Raw genomic sequence first — 18,630 nt, 5'->3', positions numbered from 1 at the left:
AAGAAAAGTCACTGATGAAAAGATGGTTGATACTGTAAAGGGACTTCTTTGGGAAAATCTCTGTGGATTCTACTGACCGACCTGTCCTGAGAGGACATGGAATTTCACACCTGGGGAGGTGTCACAGCTCACTTAAAACTGAGACACTAGAAGGGATAAAAAAAGGCTGGACTTTTAAATCTCTGTGCTGCTATGAAGACAGTACCAATGTCCCCAGCCAGCTACATCCTTTCAGACATCAAAAAACCATCTCGTGTTGATTTATATCTCACAATGTGTTAAAACGTTTGTCAGATGAAAGCAAAATGGTATTTGGCTTCCTGGGAATACACCGAAATGAGTTCACTAAAAGCTCCAACGCGAGTGTTGGGCGGAGCAGAAGAATAGTGACAAAGAAACAGGAATGGCAACTCTTCCATCTCTCTCTCTGGAGCCGTGTGTTTTAACAGGGAGAAGCAAAGAACAAGAAGAAATTGACACCGCTGCAGAGTCACACAGATCATCTCTCTCTGGAAGCAATCAAAGGGTGCCTTCTTCAGTTTTTCCTTGGAGGCAAAACTCAACCAAGCCAACAAGTGTCTTCAACAGATTGCAAAACTGCCAGTCAGCTCCAGAGTTCCACTGCAATCACCTAACAGCCGCAGTGTTCTGCCATCTGTGTCTCACAGATAAGCTAAGGACTCGTTCGTGTACTCTTTTTCACTTTAATTTGGATTCTTAACTTTCTTTTCTGATTTGTGTGGATGTGCATTGTGGCTGCTTTTTCTTTTAGCTTTAATGACCAATAAACTTACTCTTTAAAGGAAACCTGGTTTGATTGGCTCAATGTTAAAAAAAGTAAATATATTCGGGCAGGGTATCCACAGTGGGCACAGAGTTCTAAACAAACCTTTGTTGTGACCAATGGAGGGGTTGGAAAAAAGGTGAAGCCAGCTCATTCCTCCTCACTCAGTCATAACAATGGAATTACTGTGTCCGCTGTGGCTCAGTTGGTCGCACTCTTGCTGGAGTCAAAAGGTTATGGATTCGAGCCTCACGGCAAGATCTGGAATGACCAAGGCTGACAGTGCTGTGTAGTAATGAGAGAGTGCTGCACTGTCAGAGGCTTCTTACGCTTGCCCTCTCCGCTTGGACATGAAAGATCCCATGGCACTATTTCGGAGAAGAACAGCTGATTTATGCCCAGTTTCCTAGCCAATATTTATCTCTCAATCAACACCACAAAATCAGATTATCTGGTCATTATCACATGGATTGTGGGAGATGCCCTGTACAAATTGTCGCATTTCATCAGTTCTCACACAAAGAACACATCAAAATGAATTGGCTTAAAGTAGAGACCTATAAAATTCTAACAGGACTACACTAGGTGGATGCAGGAAGGATGTTCTCGCTGGTCGGTGTGCCCAGAACCAGGGGTCACAGTCTGAGGCTATGGGATAGACCATTTAGGACTGAGATGAGGAGAGATTTCTTCATCCTGAGAGTGGTGAGCCTGTGGAATTCTTTACCACAAAAAACGGGTCTGCGGGACGGAGAATCCCGCCCTGTATGCTTTCAAGAAGGAGTTGGATATGGCCCATGGGGCTAAAGTGAGCAAAGGATATGGGGAAACCAGGAACAGGTTGCTGAGTTGGATGATCAGCTATAATCATAATGAATGGTGGAGGAGGCCTGAAGGGCCAAATGGCCTCCTCCTGCTCCAATTTTCTATTTTTCTATGCGTGCAATTTAACGGAAAAGAATGAGTCCTGTGTCGAGTGCGTTTAGCGGGATGTTTCTCCGCACTTGCAGTGCCAGGAAACACCCCACTATTAAACGGGGATTTGCTCTTTTTTCTGTCCTAAGTGAGGAAGGGCCCAACGAGGCCGCACTTACCTTCATTTCCTCCATTGAAGAGCTCCGCTCGCTAGTGCAGGAAGCGATCGCCCATCCCTCGACCTCTCGGCGTGACCCCGTCCCCAAACGTACTGATTAGGGGGTGCTCGAGCCCCACTCATTCCACCTCATAAGGGCAGGACACCCCCAGGCCAGATCCCCGTTATATGGGCAAGATGCCACCTTGGCACCGTCAACCTGGCACACGGAAAGTGGCCCTGAGCACCCTGGCACTTACAGAGGGGCACAGCCAGGCTGACTGGCACTGTCAAGCTGGCAGTGCCACAGTGCATGGGTGCCAACAGCAGTGCCAGGGTACCACCCTGCCCAGGGGCAGACCACCTGGGGGCCTCCGATAGCCTGGGGCCCCCCCTCCCGAAGTGCCGCTCCACCTGGTCTACGCCGGCTCAGGGGATTCCGAAGCGAGGGATTCGATCCTGGTTGCTGGGTCGATTTGGCGTAGACATATTCAAGTCAGGCTAACTACTCTCTTGAATATCCAAATCTGGGTCCAGAGATCCAGATTGTGACACCTCGTGAGATGTCGTTAAATCTTGCGAGGCCTCATGAACAGGGTAAAGTTCACAAGAGGCCTCTCGTGAGATTTATCAGGCGTGGCACGGCCGTTAGATCGCGTCCTATATTTCAATTTTAAGTACTTGCTGGTCTTACATGGTCAAGAAAGTGCTGTGAAAATGCAATTTTTTCTTTCTGTCTTTTAAAGTGCAGGTTCAGTGAAATTATGTTTGTTTCCTTTATAGTCAACTGGGACACCGTCTGGAGACCAAATACAACCAAAAAGTTTATGGTGCACATTGATATGAATCGAAATGTGGGATTGATAAGGTTATTCCCAGGAATCACTGTTGCCACGGTAACTAATTAACCATAAGATTTTGAAATGACCGGAACAAAATTGAAATTACAGGCTGGATTTTCCTCTTTGAGGGTGGAACTGGGAGTCAGGCCATTTCCTAATGTCGTGATCCCATCCCTTGAGTGAATGGCTGAGCACGCCAAACATATTTCCACCCCACATGGATGGGGCAGGCTGAATTTGGGACTTGCCCCTTTCATAGCACGCCCCAGGCAGGAACAGAGATGGATGGATACAGAGGCAAGCAGGTTAGAAGACTCACCTCCATTCCCTAGGACATCGGCACAGTTCTGCAGATGAGTGTGAGCCCCCCCCCAAAAAAAAAACTGGTACCACTCACCAATTCCCGTACATCCCCAGGCCTCTCATGGCACCCCATATCCCTCAATTGCTCTCCATGCTACCATATTACCCCTCACTCCCACCCGCTCCCAACCAATGCCCACTGAACCAGTATCCACTATGTTAAGAACTCTTGAACTCTATAATAAAACACGAGGAGGTCTTTGTGATGCTTATAAAACTAGAAAACCAGCACTCATTCAAAACCCTTTTTTTTTTTTTAAAAACATAGTCTGGCAAGATAAAAGTTTTGTGGTTTTATAACTAAGTAATAGGATTGCGTGCTGATGTGTCAGCTCTTTTTAAGATGCTTCCTCATGTGGAAAGATGATACTCGGCACCAAATGGCAGGTTGCATAACTTCACTGGCAAGAGGCCTCGGAAGAATATACTGAATTGGCAATTGTGCGTATTGTTGCATGCAAATTATAAGGAGGAAGTTAATTAAAATCCCAAAATTTAAGCCTAGTTGATGTGGCAGTTTTCAAGAAGCAGAGAAAGTCGGGAGACCTGCCATTTTGGTAGGAAGGGAGGTTGCATCCTGAGAAAATCATGAAGGAAGAAGAATGGCAACATCTGAATCTGCCAATTACCCAGCCCATTTACATTTTGACCCAAAATTTAGTGAGGATGGTGAGAGTGGTGGTGGGCACCTTTTCCACCTCACCCTCCCCAGGTCTGCTGTTGCTTTAAGGGGTGGGGATGCGTCGGGGGCATTCTTGGGTAAATCGGGAAGTTCCGTCAGTGTTTCCATTAGGCTCCAAACATCAGTGGGAGGGGAAGAGCTGAGAAGCATATCAGTTACCTAATGATGGCCAATATTGTTCCCCTGCAGGCTCTATTCTATTTTCACAAGACATATTTTCTTCTGTACTCAAACCACCTTCCAATGAAGGCCAACATACCATTTGCCTTCCTAGTTGCTTGCTGCACCCGCATGCCAGTTTTTAGTGACACCTAGGTCCTTTTGGGCATCCACACTTTCTAATCTCTCACCATTTAAGAAATACTCTGCCTTTTTGTTTTTTCTATGAAAGTGTATAACTTCATACTTTAATTCACATTATAGTCCATCTGCCACATTCTTGCTCATTCACTCAGCCTGTCCAAGCTCCCTTGAAGCCTTCTTACATCCTTCTCACAATTGGGATCCCAAACCCCTGCCTGGGATCTGGAACGAGGCCAATGCAGTGGCCTACAGTTCTACACTGTACTTACAACAATGAGTTCAAGACCCTGACATTTCCAAGTCATCAAGTCCATGATTGTCATTCAATTTCCAGTTACATAAGAAAAATTGATAACATTTGGATGGCTGCAGGTGTCTCCAAGTGCAAATGGAGTAATTGATCGATGTAAGATGTCTTAGATTTTTCAAATTGAATCCACGTTTAGGATAATTAAAGTTGCTGAGGCATTGACACTTTTACTGTTTTTGGCATCTATTCGACAACTTTGGTCAATATGTCCGACACACGAGCTGTGCCATCTTTACGATCACGTTGAGCATGAAAATGTGGGAATCGCTTATAAACAGCTTCTGAAGTATGAGGATGCAGTGTGTGTAGATAAAGTATAACATAAACATTTTTTAATGTTTGTTCATGGGATATGGATGTCACTGGCAGGGTCAGCATTTATTGTCCTTGAACAGGTGGTAGTTTTATTAATTAATTTACAGGATGTGCCAACATTTGTTGCGCATCCCTAATTGCCCTTGAATGGAGAGGCTTACTTATTTCAGAGGACATTTAAGAATCCGCCATATTGCGGTGAGTCTGGAGTCACACACAATCCCTACAACGCAGAAGGAGGCCATTTGGCCCATCGAATCTGCACCGACTCTTTGAAAGAGCACCCTATCTAAGCCTAATCCTCACTCTAGCCCCTGTATCCCCAAGCACCTTTGGACACTAAGGGACAATTTAGAATGGCCAATCCACCTAACCTGCACATCTTTAGACTGTGGGAGGAAACTGAGCACCAGGAAGAAACCCACACAGACACGGGAAGAAAGTGCAAACACCACAGACAATCACCTAAGGTCGGAATCAAACCCGGGTCCCTTGCACTGGGAGGAGCGGTGCTAGCCACCATGCCGCCCAATAAATAATGTCGGCCAGACAGGTAAGGTTGGCAGATTTCCACTCCTAACGGACATTGCTGAACCAGATGGGTTTTTACAATAATTGACAATGGTTTTATGGTCATCATTAGATTTTTAATTGAATTCAAATGTTGTCATCTGCTGTGGTGGGATTCAAACCCGAGTCGTCAGTGTTAACCTGGGTTACTAGTCCAGCAACAATACCACTACGCCATCACCTCCCCCGAGCCACCATCTTGAGGCTTACAGTCCATGTGGTTTAGGTACATTTCATAGCGCTGTTAGGGACGGAGCTCCAGTGACAGTGAAGGAACAGTGATATAGTTCCAAGTCAGGATGGTGTGTGGCTTAGAGAGGTACTTGCATATGGTGTTCCCATGTATCTGGTGCTTTTGTTCTTCTAGGTAGTGGAAGTTGCAGTTTTGGTAGGTGTTGTCAAAAGGGGCCTTTGCGAGTGGCTGCAGTGCATCTTTTGGTGATGCACAATGATGCACTGTCTGCTGGTAGTGGACGGGGTCAACATTTGACAGAATGAATGGTATACCGATCAAGTGGGCTCTTTTGTATTTGATGGTTTCCAGTTTGTTGGAACTGCATTCATCCAGACAAATGCACTCCTGACTTGTGCATTATAGATGGTGGACAGGCTTTGGGAGTCAGGAGGTGAATTAGGCACAACAGGATCCCCAGGCTCTGACCTTTTAACGACATGAAATTTATGTCATCATCTTTGTGTAGATAATATCCCATTTTGCTTTCAAAAGATTCATTTAGTGGTTAAAAGTTAAAACTGCATTTGGATTTTACAATTGTTTTGGTGAAGTCGAATTCAGCATGCTCTAAGACATAAGAAATGTGTATTGTGAAGTTTGTGTGCATTTTGTATTTATTGTTGCATCCTGTTTCAGGTAAAAGCATTTCTGCAACCACCAATGGAAGGAATTGTGTTGGAGACATATGGGACGGGTAATGCTCCAGATAACCGCCCTGATATATTGGAGGAGTTTAAGAAAGCTGTTGATCGTGGAGTGTTGATAATAAACTGTACTCAGTGTTTGAGGGGCTGTGTTAGGCAGTCGTATGCAACAGGAAAGGTGAGTCACTGATCTACTTAAATATAATGGCTTTGATTTCCCAATTTCTGTGCTCATCAGCTCAAGATTTTCATCTATTTAATGAGAAGAATATCATTAGCTAGGGAGCACATCAATTAATTATTACATTAAACATTACTTACTCCCCTCAAAATTGATTAAATTGGAAAATGGTTTTCTGCTTATTAAGTAAAGACTAAATAATTCTGCCCTGTAGTTCTTGAAGTAACTGAATGTTATGAACTGGACTTTTGTCTGAGTTGTGTTGGCAGAGAGAATGAGGAGGGTGAGAAGGCAGGCAACTTGGCCTTCCTCTGAGATGCTAACCCTGGCTGTATTGGGTTTCCAACTCTGGGATTGTCACCATCCTGAAGGTAGCTCCTCTGTCGTGCCTGTAAGAATAGAAGGATGCTCAGAAGATTGTGCGTTCAAATCTCATTCCAGGTCATGAGCACAAAAATCAAGACTGAAACTTGCGTGTGTAGTGTCAGAGACACTATCTTTCAAATGGCAAGTTAAATGGAGGCGCAGTCTATCTTTTTGGGTGACATAAAAGACCCCACAGCATTATCACAGTAAAGGGCAGGAGAGCTGCCCTGGTGCCCTGGCCAGTATTTTCCCCTTGGACAGTATCACAAAAATGTTATTTGGTCATTATCACATTGCTGTTTGCAGGAGATTGCAGTACATAATCGACTGCCATATTTCCTACATTCCAACACTGCACTTGGGAGTCGTTTAGCTCAGTTGGCTGGACGGCTGTTTTGTGATGTGGAGCGACGTCAACATCGCGGATTCAATCCCCGTACCGGCTGAGGTATTCCATAAAGGCCCCGCCTTCTCAACCTTGTTCCTTGCCTGAGGTGTGGTCACCCTCGGGTTAAATCACCACCAACCAGCTCGCTCTCAAAAAAGGGGAGAGGAGCCTATGATCCTTGAGGACTATGGTGACTTTCATTTTCAGACTTCAGAAGTACTTTGAAGTACTGTCAAATTGCACTTTGTACCCCAATTTGCTTATTACAAGTGACTAACCACCTTAAGCAAGCAGAAACTCGAGCAAGGGAAGAAGGTGGCATCGTGGTACTGTTTTTGAACTACTTATTCAGAGGCCCGAGCTAGTGCTCTGGGTTCATGGGTTTAAATCCCATCTTAGCAGCTGGTAATTTAAATTGATTAATTTTTAAAATCTGCAATTGATAGCCCCTGTCGATCATGATGACCATGAAACCATCATCAATTGTAACAACCGATCTCCGCTTCGGGAAGGAATTCTGACATCCTTTCCTGGTCTGGTTAACACATAGCACTGTGGTTGACTATTAACTGCCCTCGAGGGCGATTAGGGATGGGCATCAAATGCTGGCCTTGCCAACAGCACCTGCTTTAAAAAGCATTCTAAAGACTAGCTAAGATGTTGGAGGCGAGCATTGGTGCAAATGACTTAACTTTTGGGCCATTTATACCCCATTTATGCTTGATGAAGGGTAATAACATCAGCTGTAATGTGTTTAAATAAAACGTGTTCATCACAGAACTACCCTTGCCATGATTTCTGTTTCCAACTATCTTAATTAATAAAAAAAGTACATTATTATCAATTAAAGGAATTATTCAGCTGCTCTATTGGCACAACTGTCTAAAGGATTACTGGTTTGAACAATGCACTTCCATGTTCCTATTTTGCCTATGTTTGATGACACAGGCACCCATTGAATCTGTCACTCCAGCTGAAGACAAGATACAGTAGAGTTGTAAAATTATCCGAAGTTCAGTAGCTCTGTGTTGAGTTTGTGGTATTTGTAAGCCACATCCAAAGTGCAAAATCAATTCCTGAATATTTAGACTATTGACCATTAGCATTAATCTAGCAATAGTTCCAAGAATTTATGCGTACAGATCTATGGTCCAATTTTGTTAAAATTTATTTGACCATATGCTAGAAGTTCCTCTTATTTCAGCTGAAATTTGTTTCAAGTCCTGTGAATGTTTGATTTCAGGTTCTCAATGATGTGGGTCTCATTCCTGGATGTGATATGACACCTGAAGCTGCTTTGGCCAAGCTGTCCTATGTACTGGGCAAGACCAAGTTGAGCATACAGGAGAAGAGAAAGGTAATGTTTTTCAGTCACAAAATAATATTCCAGTATTGTGCACACAAATACTTTCTAAAAGCTTACTTTTTAGTCCCATGAGCAGGCATCTTCCTCGAAGGATTTGCACCATATTCTTATTGAGCTGTTCACTGCCAGGACAGTCCAGTACCGTATTGGTAAATATCTTTTCCCCTTCCAACTCTGATGAAAAATTTCTGGCCGGATTGTACCTGTGGAATTCATTTCATTTGATCCTCCTCTGATCCGGACTCCAATGGCACCTAACAATACAGTCTGTTGCCTATTATTGGCAATAGTCCATTAAGACAGGAACCTGGCTTGTGATATATCACAGGACATGTTCATGCTTAATATTACAGAGCACTGTAACACCTATATTGTACGTTTCGGTCCCTGGAGAATAGATTTGTAAACAGTGGAGGGCTTTCATTTAGAATCAGATAGTGACCTGGAATTTCTTTAACTGAGGTAAATAGCAAGTTAGGAGCTGGAGTGGCTTAGTATGTAGTTTCCCGCCCATGAGCTTCAAGTCCCACTTCAGGACTTGTTGGTCACGAAGAACCCAGCCTCAGGTGCAGGCAGGCCAGCGTGCATTGTTCCCCAACCTGGATAAATGGGGAGGGTTAGCGGTGGAAAGGGTACCCAGCTGTAAAACCACCCTTCAAATCCAAAAGAGCTGGCTGATGTGAGGAGTGATCAACCAGCATTGTGGTGACCCCATGTTACATTGGGGAAAAAGTCAAGAGGACCAAAGTAAGGAGTGAACAGCAAGTTATGTCAGAATTCGGTGCAAGTTACAGAAAGTGAAAACTAGTAATATATTTATTTATAACTAAACAGCAATATAAATGGGCATTCACACTCTAACCTCTCTAGTCAAGAATGCTTGGCACCAAGTTGTTTCTGAATTGAAGAATTTTCTGGATTATAAAATTACATTAGAATGTTGAACCAGAAGTGTGTGAACTGGAAAACGTGTAGATATAAATATTTATCTGAAACATAAAATATCATGAAGCAGTAATGAAAATGCTTTTACTTATCCAAACACTGTATCTTCAATGCTTCCTCTCCCAAAGTGCTGCACTAAAATGGTGCCAGTAACATCGTGGGGCAAGTGTTTGTTCTATTCTGAGAATTGCTTTGACCTGCTCAAAACAATTTCAGACACCGTCTGGGCGGCAAGGTGGCACAGTGCTGCCTCATTGCACCAGGGACCCGGGTTGAATTCCGGCCTTGGTGGAGTTTGTACGTTCTCCCCGTATCTTCGTGGGTTTTTTTCCGGGTGCTCCGGTTTCCTCCCACGGTCCAAAGATGTACAGAGAAAGTGGATTGGCCATGCTAAATTGCCCCTTAGTATCAAGGGATGTGCAGGTTGGGTTATGGGGTTGCAGAGTAAGGGCAGGGTGGGGCAGTTGGACATGGGTGGAGTACTCTTTCGAAGGGTCAGTGCACACTTGAGGGCCAAATGGCCTCCTTCGGCACTGTAGGGATTTGATGATTCTATGAAAACTGGAGTTTCTGAACAATAGATTTCAGAATAGAGAGGTTAGTCTATAAATGTCTGCAGATTCATTAAATAATCTTGGTTTCTTTTTGTATGGCAAATTTATTTAGCTCTATTTTGGCACAATACTTCTATTAGTATTTTGTTTAGTGTCATATAAAAGTGTATCCTTATGGAGTGAAATTCAACTTTTTCTCTGAAATGCCAAATTTCCAAAGAATTCAGTTTGTGGTCCCTTATCTTTTATATAAATTTAGAGTACCCAATTCTTTTTTTTCCAATTAGGGGCAATTTAGCATGGCAAATTCACCTACCCTGCACATCTTTTTGGGTTGTGGGTGTGAGACTCACGCAGACAATGTGCAAAACTCTACACGGACAGTGTGAGCCGGGGCCGGGATCGAACCCGAGTCCTCGGCGCCGGAGGCAGCAGTGCTAACCACTGCACTAGTGGTCCCTTGTCTTAAGTATAAGTGAAAAACATGGCAAAAGCAACTGCGACAGTGGTAAATAATGGGACCAGCAAAGTATCTCTGCACCCAATAGTATTTATGGATTGAGAAATGGGCGAAGCAAGGAGGGTGAATTAGAGCGAGGGCAAATTTCATGCCAAGTCAGGTACAGGAAGAGAAATGAAAAGAGGGAAAGAAAGACCGGATTAAAGAAGAGATGAAAGGCAGAAAGAAAAAGAAAGAGCAAAGATCTAAGAAATTAAAATGTTTAAATCCCCAACAGGTATTCTCATCTGAAGAAATGAGGCTCCATACTTTTACTTGTTCACTCTCCAGGTCAGAGAAGTTCATTGACAGTCACAAGCAATCATCATGACGAGTCTTGCCTGCGTTTTTTATTGGGCAAATGCAACAACTACATTAAATTCATGGGTAGGTTCAGAGTGAGGTGCTGTTTTCACAAAGCTAGCTGTAGTGGAAATTGTGCAGCTACTTGTGATGATTCATAATTCACAGGTTATGTCTTCCTCGCCATAAGTTGCTGGATGATTTGCATGTTAACAACAGCAATCATCGTTCACAAACTTTGGTCTGATATCTTTTGCAGTTATAATTTTAATGGCTTGGTATTCACTAGACCATTTTTTTTGCTGTTGATAAAAATGTAACTTTAACAATTGAGAGTTTCAATTTGACGCTTTAGCTTGCATAAATGAGATTTTGCAACATTCAACTAATGACATTTATTTTGCTTTCTCTCAGATGCTATCTGAAAACCTGCGAGGAGAAATGAGTTCAACACTTGGGGAGGCAAAGATTTCTCTTCGAGACAGTCGATTTATTCAAGCAATTGCCAAGTCTCTCAGTGTCAGCTGCAAAGAGGTCAGTTTTATAGTTCAGATGCTGTAACGTATCCTAAATTGACCGTGCCATTTGACATTCTGATTTGTTAAACCTCCCTTTTGTGTCAAAATAATCAGACCAGGACCTTAAAGTGATGATATAGGGTCAGTTTGTGTGACTATCAATGTGTTGTGCTGCTCTTGAAAAACATAAGACCATAAGACATAGGAGCGGAAGTAAGGCCATTCGGCCCATCGAGTCCACTCCACCATTCAATCATGGCTGATTTCAACGCCATTTACCCGTTCACTCTCCATAGCCCTTAATTCCTCGAGAAATCAAGAATTTATCAACTTCTGTCTTAAAGACACTCAACGTCCCAGCCTCCACCACCCTCTGCGGCAATGAATTCCACAGACCCAGCACCCTCGGCTGAAGACATTTCTCCTCATCTCTGTTCTAAAGTGTCTCCCTTTTATTCTAAGGCTGTGCCCCCGGGTCCTAGTCTCCCCTGCTAATGGAAACAACTTCCCTACATCCACCCTATCTAAGCCATTCATTATCTTGTAAGTTTCTATTAGATCTCCCCTCAACCTCCTAAACTCCAATGAATATAATCCCAGGATCCTCAGACGTTCATCGTATGTTAGGCCTACCATTCCTGGGATCATCCGTGTGATTCTCCACTGGACCCGCTCCAGTGCCAGTATGTCCTTCCTGAGGTGTGGTGCCCAAAATTGCTCACAGTATTCTAAATGGGGCCTAACTAATGCTTTATAAAGCTTCAGAAGTACATCCCTGCTTTTATATTCCAAGCCTCTCGAGATAAATGACAACACTGCATTTGCTTTCTTAATTACAAACTCAACCTGCAAGTTTACCTTTAGAGAATCCTGGACTAGGACTCCCAAGTCCCTTTGCACTACCGCATTATGAATTTTGTCACCGTTTAGAAAATAGTCCATGCCTCTATTCTTTTTTCCAAAGTGCCAGACCTCGCACTTGCCCACGTTGAATTTCATCAGCCATTTCTTGGACCACTCTCCTAAACTGTCTAAATCTTTCTGCAGCCTCCCCACCTCCTCCATACTACCTGCCCCTCCACCTATCTTTGTATCATCGGCAAACTTAGCCAGAATGCCCCCAGTCCCGTCATCTAGATCGTTAATATATAAAGAGAACAGCTGTGGCCCCAACACTGAACCCTACGGGACACCACTCGTCATCGGTTGCCATTCCGAAAAAGAGCCTTTTATCCCAACTCTCTGCCTTCTGCTTGACAGCCAATCGTCAATCCATGTTCGTACCTTGCCTCGAATACCATGGGCCCTTATTTTACTCAGCAGTCTTTCGTGAGGCACCTTATCTAAGGCCTTTTGGAAGTCAAGATAGATAACATCCATTGGCTCTCCTTGGTCTAACCTATTTGTTATCTCTCCAAAGAACTCTAACAGGTTTGTCAGGCACAACCTCCCCTTACTAAATCCATGCTGACTTGTCCTAATCCGACCCTGCACTTCCAAGAATTTAGAAATCTCATCCTTAACAATGGATTCTAGAATCTTGCCAACAACCGAGGTTAGGCTAATTGGCCTATAATTTTCCATCTTTTTCCTTGTTCCCTTCTTGAACAAGCGATTTTCCAATCCTCCGGGACTTTCCCTGACTCCAGTGACTTTTGAAAGATCATAACTAACGCCTCCACTATTTCTTCAGCTATCTCCTTTAGAACTCTAGGATGTAGCCCATCTGGGCCCGGAGATTTATCAATTTTTAGACCTCTTAGTTTCTCTAGCACTTTCTCCTTTGTGATGGCTACCATATTCAACTCTGCCCCCTGACTCTCCTGAATTGTTGGGATATTACTCATGTCTTCTACTGTGAAGACTGACGCAAAGTACTTATTTAATTCCTCAGCTATTTCCTTGTCTCCCATCACATATTTAATGTTTAAATGTTCTTTCTGATCTAATAATGTTGAATTATTTTCTTTGTAACAAGCTTCTATTTTCTTTTAAAACAATAGGAGCTGGAGGCTATCCGAGATGCTCTGACTCCTTCGTTGGCTTGTGCAGCGGCAAAGGCCGGTGATATTGGTGCATTGGAAGCTATACTGGATATGGTAAAGAAGGAAAAATAGAACTGCAATAAAACCAGCAAATTCTATAATAAAACACAGTGTTGGGAACACTCAGCAAATCAAACAGCACTTGTGGAGAAAACAGCAGATTCCAGCATGGATTCTTGATGAAAATCTTTCTGATAAAGGATCCAAACTTGAACGTTAACGTTTTTCTCCAGAGATACTGTCTGACCTGCTGTATGTTTCCAGCATTTTCTGTGTTTTGCCTTGTGGAACAAAAAGATCTCACTAGGTGACAGTAGATTTTGTAGTTCAAGCTAGCTTCATCACTGAACGGTTACAAGACCCAAAACCATTTACATCGAAACCAAATTACAGAAACTGATCATTTGGTCCAACTAATCTGAGACGAGCAGTTGGCTGAGTCATGTTTTTGCATAGAACGTTCTACTATGGTACATACAGTTTTTATATTAATAATATGCCTTATAGCTTGAACGTAATAGTACAGAAATTGTGCTATCTGCAAGAGTTTCAATACCAACACTACAGTGCCTCTTTATTTTGATTACTTTTGGTATTCTGTTCTGAAGCGCCAATACATTTGGTGTGATGTGTTAATACTGACACAACCATCCAATTTTTTTTTAAAAAAAGGCAGGTTGGATAAGTCAAAAATACCAAATATCTAGGCTCATGAAGATGGCGGAGTGAGTGTGATATCAGAGAGCATCATTAGACGTGTATTGTGTGAGTCAGCAACTCAAAGAGAGGAGAAATACAATCTATCTTTGTGAGGGAGTGGACATATGATCGGATGCTCCCAATGTGGCTGAATATGACACTGAGTTTGAGAACTGACTGGTTCAGCCTGAGACACTGGACAGGGAGACCAGTTGGTGGCGACAGCGCAGACGATTTGGCTCAATCAAAACTTCAATCTTTTCAACGGTCAGGAAACTCGTTCATCCAAGACTTGAGAAAGCCACAATGAGAAAAGTCCATTTGATCCATCAGGCCTACTGCTTACACAGACCATTTCCAGTCTGTTCAATCAGGACTTCACCTCGCCTTAGTTACCTGAAGAAACTTTTTTCATAAACACATGCTCATCTTTGAAGATAATCCAGAGAACTGCACAATTATTTATTCATTATCACATCCTCAATATTTTTTTAAAATATAAATTTAGAGCACTCCGTTCATTTTTTTTTCCAATTAAGGGGCAATTTGGCATCGTCAATTCACCTACCCTGCACATCTTTGGGTTGTGGGGGCGAAACCCATGCAAACACGGGGAGAATATGCAAACGCCACATGGACAGTGACCCAGAGTCGGGATTAAACCTGAGACCTTGAGCGCCGTGAGGCAGCAATGCTAACCACTGCACCACCGTGCTACCTCACATCTTCAATACTTAACACAAGTCAACATTTATTTCCAGCCCAGGCAGCAGTAGATTATTGCCTAACATGGAGTTTGTGATTATCGTGGGTAATACCATCTCTGTAACATCCAGTCCTCTTCCCAGCTAGGGATTTATCCACTTCATAAAGGAGTCAAACAACACATTTGCTTTTATTTAGCATCTGTTCAGAATTAATGATGCAATTTGTGCAATTACTGTTGTTATTTCAGATTGACAGCTATTTTTCATCCTATTTTTCCCATCTCTGTCAAAGGCATATTTAGATGCACTTTGCCTAACTCTTCATTTCTCATGTGGGAGATTGTGCAATGATTGCAAATATGTTCTTCAAACATTGAATGCATCATAGTCGAGCTCACTTCTATGCTCACTAGAGATCACACTTGCACACAGGAATCATCAGTTAGCGATCAAAAGCAGAGATGGTTAGATGAAGTACTGTGGGAGGAGGCTAGTGTGGAGAATGAACACCAACCATTTGGCCTGAATACCTGTTGCAAAATCTAATTAAGCCGTGACTGATTTTTCTACTTCTCTATTCCAGAATACCTATTCTGTATTCCAGTAGATTCATGTAAAGAGGTAACTTTTGCATCATACAAGTGCCAGTCAGTGAACATCCCAGTAAGAGAGAATCCAAGCACCTCCCTTTGTCATTAAATGGCATTATCATCGCTGAACCCCTTACTATGAACACCCTCAGGGTTACCATTGATTGGAAACTGAACTAGACCAGCAATATAAATACTGTGGCTATAAGGCAAATCAGAGGCTGGGAATTCTGCAAAGAGTAACTTGCCTCCTGACTCCCCAAAGCTTTTCCATCATCTACAGGGTACAAGTCAGGAGTGGAATACTCTCCCCTTGCCTGGATTAGTGCAGCTCCAACAACACTGAAGAAGCTTGACACTATCCAATATAAAGCTTGATTGGCACCTCATCTACCACCTTCAGCATCCACTCCCTCCACCACTGATGCACAATGGCAGCAGTGTATACCATTGACAAGATGCACTGCAGCAACTCACCAAGTCTCCTTCTGCAGCACCTTCCGAAACTGCAACCTCTATCACCTAGAAGGACAAACAGGTACATGGGAACACCGCCATCTACAAGTTCTCCTCCAAGCCGCACATGATCATGACTTGGAACTATATCGCCATTCCTTCATTGTTGCTGAGTTAAAATCCTAGAACTCACAGTCCTAATAGCACAGTGGTTGTATCCACGGCACATGGATTGCAGTGGTTCAAGAAGGTACCTCACCACCATCTTCTCAAGTGCAATTAGGGATGGGCCCATGTTCCATGAAAGTAAAAAACACCATATGAGGAACCGAACCTCTGATCTCTGGTCAGCAGAGCTAGTTGCAATACCACAGGGCGCATCCGTGTCTTTAGATTGTTAGATGATCATTGTAACAAAGAGCAATACCTAGAATAACAATACAGAGGGTTTTCGGAATGCAAATCTGCAATTCACTTTTTTCCTCATGCTTATTTAAAAAAAACATGCATTTCAGGGCGGCAATTTGTGCAGTGAGGATTACGATGGACGAACCCCACTCCACGTGGCAGCTTGTGAAGGACACCTGGAAGTTGTGAAGTACCTGCTCAGTCGTGGAGCCACTGTTTATGCCAAAGATCGGTATGGTGATACGCCACTGAAGAATGCAGTGAGATTCAGGTATACAGTGTTTGAGGGAACTAAACAACTTGCTGTAAGTCACAGTCTTTGAAATATAACTCATTGGTGAAAGTTTGCATGTTTGGTTCCATTTCATAAATCATGGGAGTAGTATACCCCAAGAAGCCACAGTAAAGACTTTTGGTTGGTACCTTAATAGAGGGAGAGTACTTTGGGAGGGGTGGGGGGGTCGGATGCGGTTCTGCTTGTCCTGCAGCAAGAAACTGAGACAGTGTCCTCCTGTATGCTGCCCCCTGGAAATCATTAGCAAAGTTCTCTGCAGCAGAGCTATCCTGTGACCTCACCCGTCGGTGAACTGGCGGACAAACTTTCCTTTCCCCACCCATCCCCGCTGAATCACCAGATGCGGATCCCAGCTCTATGCTATTCTCTCAGCTATGTGCTGTGCCAGTATCTGAGCTTATGGCTACGAGTGTCAGATGAACTGATGGGTTTCCTTCATCAGAGCAACAGTGTGTTGCTCTCTCTCTCTTCCTCTTGAGGCTGAAAAGACGTTCTTGATGCCTGAAAATCAACAGGGAAAGATTGGAATGAAGTGGGGTTTGTTGGAAAGGGCTCCATGGTCACACCATCAGTAGCTTGCACGTTGTACCAGAAAGCAAGATAAGGGTGAGGTGGAATTTGAAAAGAGCAATATGGCAGCAACATATGTTCTCAGTGATGCTAGATTCCATGGGCTCTGCCGTAGCTGGCATCAGGAAGCAGAGAATCATTTCCTCCATGGAGCTCAGGAAGTGCAGACATGTTTGTCCTCCACCAGTTCTGCTCTGCTCCCAGCAGTTATAAAGCACTTGTCCTACAAGAGAGAGAGATTTGAGTAGCTGGAGGTATGTTGCAACAGCAGAAGGTGGATACGAGGCTGGCATCATTGGAAGGCGAGTGAGGGTGAAGTGGAATATAGTTGGAGTGGGGGTTAGGGAGGTGGAGCAGAATAGGTCAGGGCTATGTTGTCAAAGACACAAGGTAAAGGAATTGGTGGCATTAAGGCCTGAGAAGTGCTAATAGTGGCACAAAGGTAAGGTAGCAGAATGTGTCAATGGAGTGAAGGTCAGCGAGCAGAACTTGTTAATAGATCACTTCTTTCAATTTAGTTTACTGTATTTGCTGCTCTCAATGCAGTCTCCGCTACATTGGGGAGATTAAATGCAGACTGGGTGACTGCTTTGCAGATTCAATTGAGGCATTTATGAAGGAATTAGAAATTTGTAAAGGAACAACATGTAGGCTTATGGGGAAAAGGAGAGAGAATGGTACAAAACAAATTGCTCCTCCAGAGGTCATCAGCAACACAAATGTCAGTCTCCAGTCCATTTGATTCACTTCACATGACATCAAGAAATGGATACTGAAAAGTTTATGGCCCTGACAATATTCCAGCATTAATGGGCTGCTTTAGCACAGGGCTAAATCGCTGGCTTTGAAAGCAGACCAAGGCAGGCCAGCAGCATGGTTCAATTCCCGTACCAGCCTCCCCGAACAGGCCCCTAGTGTGGTAACTAGGGGCTTTTCACAGTAACTTCATTTGAAGCCTACTTGTGACAATAAGCGATTTTCATTTCATTTCATGGCTGACATTTTTCTCACCCCCATTCTCCTGCCTTCTCCCCATAACCCTTGATCCCCTTATTAATCAAGAACCTATTTATCTCTGTCTTAAAGACACTCAGTGATTTGGCCTCCATAGCCTTCTGCGGCAAAGAATTCCACAGATACACCACCCTCTGGCTAAAAGAATTCCTCCTCATCTCTGTTTTAAAGGATCATCCCTTTAGTCTGAGATTGTGACCTCTGGTTCTAGTTTTTCCTACAAATGGAAACATCCTCTCCACGTCCATTATCCAGGCCTCGCAGTATCCTGTAAGTTTCAATTAGATCCCCCCTCTTCCTTCTAAACTTGCAACGAGTTCAGAACCAGAGTCCTCAACCGTTCCTCATACGACAAACTCTTCATTCCAGGGATCATTCTTGTTAACCTCCTTTGGACAATTTCCAAGGCCAGCTCATCCTTCCTTAGATACGGGGCCCAAAACTGCTCACAACACTCAAAATGGGGTCTGACCAGAGCCTTATACAGCCTCAGCAGTACATCCCTGCTCTTGTATTCTAGCCCTCTTGACATGAATGCTAACATTGCATTTGCCTTCTTAACTGCCGACTGAACCAGCACGTTAACCTTAAGAGAATCGTGAACAA

At 43.5% G+C, this 18,630-nt stretch overlaps 1 protein-coding gene across 3 annotated transcripts in view; it reads left to right on the top strand.

Annotated features, from left to right (window-relative positions):
* The window catches only part of aspg (asparaginase homolog (S. cerevisiae)), a 157,703-nt gene that overhangs the window by 78,127 nt on the left and 60,946 nt on the right, over positions 1-18,630 (top strand). For all 3 annotated transcript variants that reach the window (XR_011938109.1, XM_072489922.1, XM_072489910.1), the window contains exons 7-12: positions 2,640-2,752; positions 6,113-6,298; positions 8,299-8,412; positions 11,137-11,256; positions 13,244-13,339; positions 16,253-16,416. Coding sequence is in view for 2 of the 3 variants with exons in the window: in XM_072489922.1 (XP_072346023.1) it covers positions 2,640-2,752; positions 6,113-6,298; positions 8,299-8,412; positions 11,137-11,256; positions 13,244-13,339; positions 16,253-16,416 (793 nt within the window). In the remaining variant the exon portion in view is untranslated. The remainder of the gene's footprint in view (positions 1-2,639; positions 2,753-6,112; positions 6,299-8,298; positions 8,413-11,136; positions 11,257-13,243; positions 13,340-16,252; positions 16,417-18,630) is intronic.

The sequence above is a fragment of the Scyliorhinus torazame genome, chromosome 2 (genome assembly GCF_047496885.1).
Source record: "Scyliorhinus torazame isolate Kashiwa2021f chromosome 2, sScyTor2.1, whole genome shotgun sequence".
NCBI classification, from domain to species: domain Eukaryota; kingdom Metazoa; phylum Chordata; class Chondrichthyes; order Carcharhiniformes; family Scyliorhinidae; genus Scyliorhinus; species Scyliorhinus torazame.
This window is presented reverse-complemented; position numbering and strand designations above follow the sequence as displayed.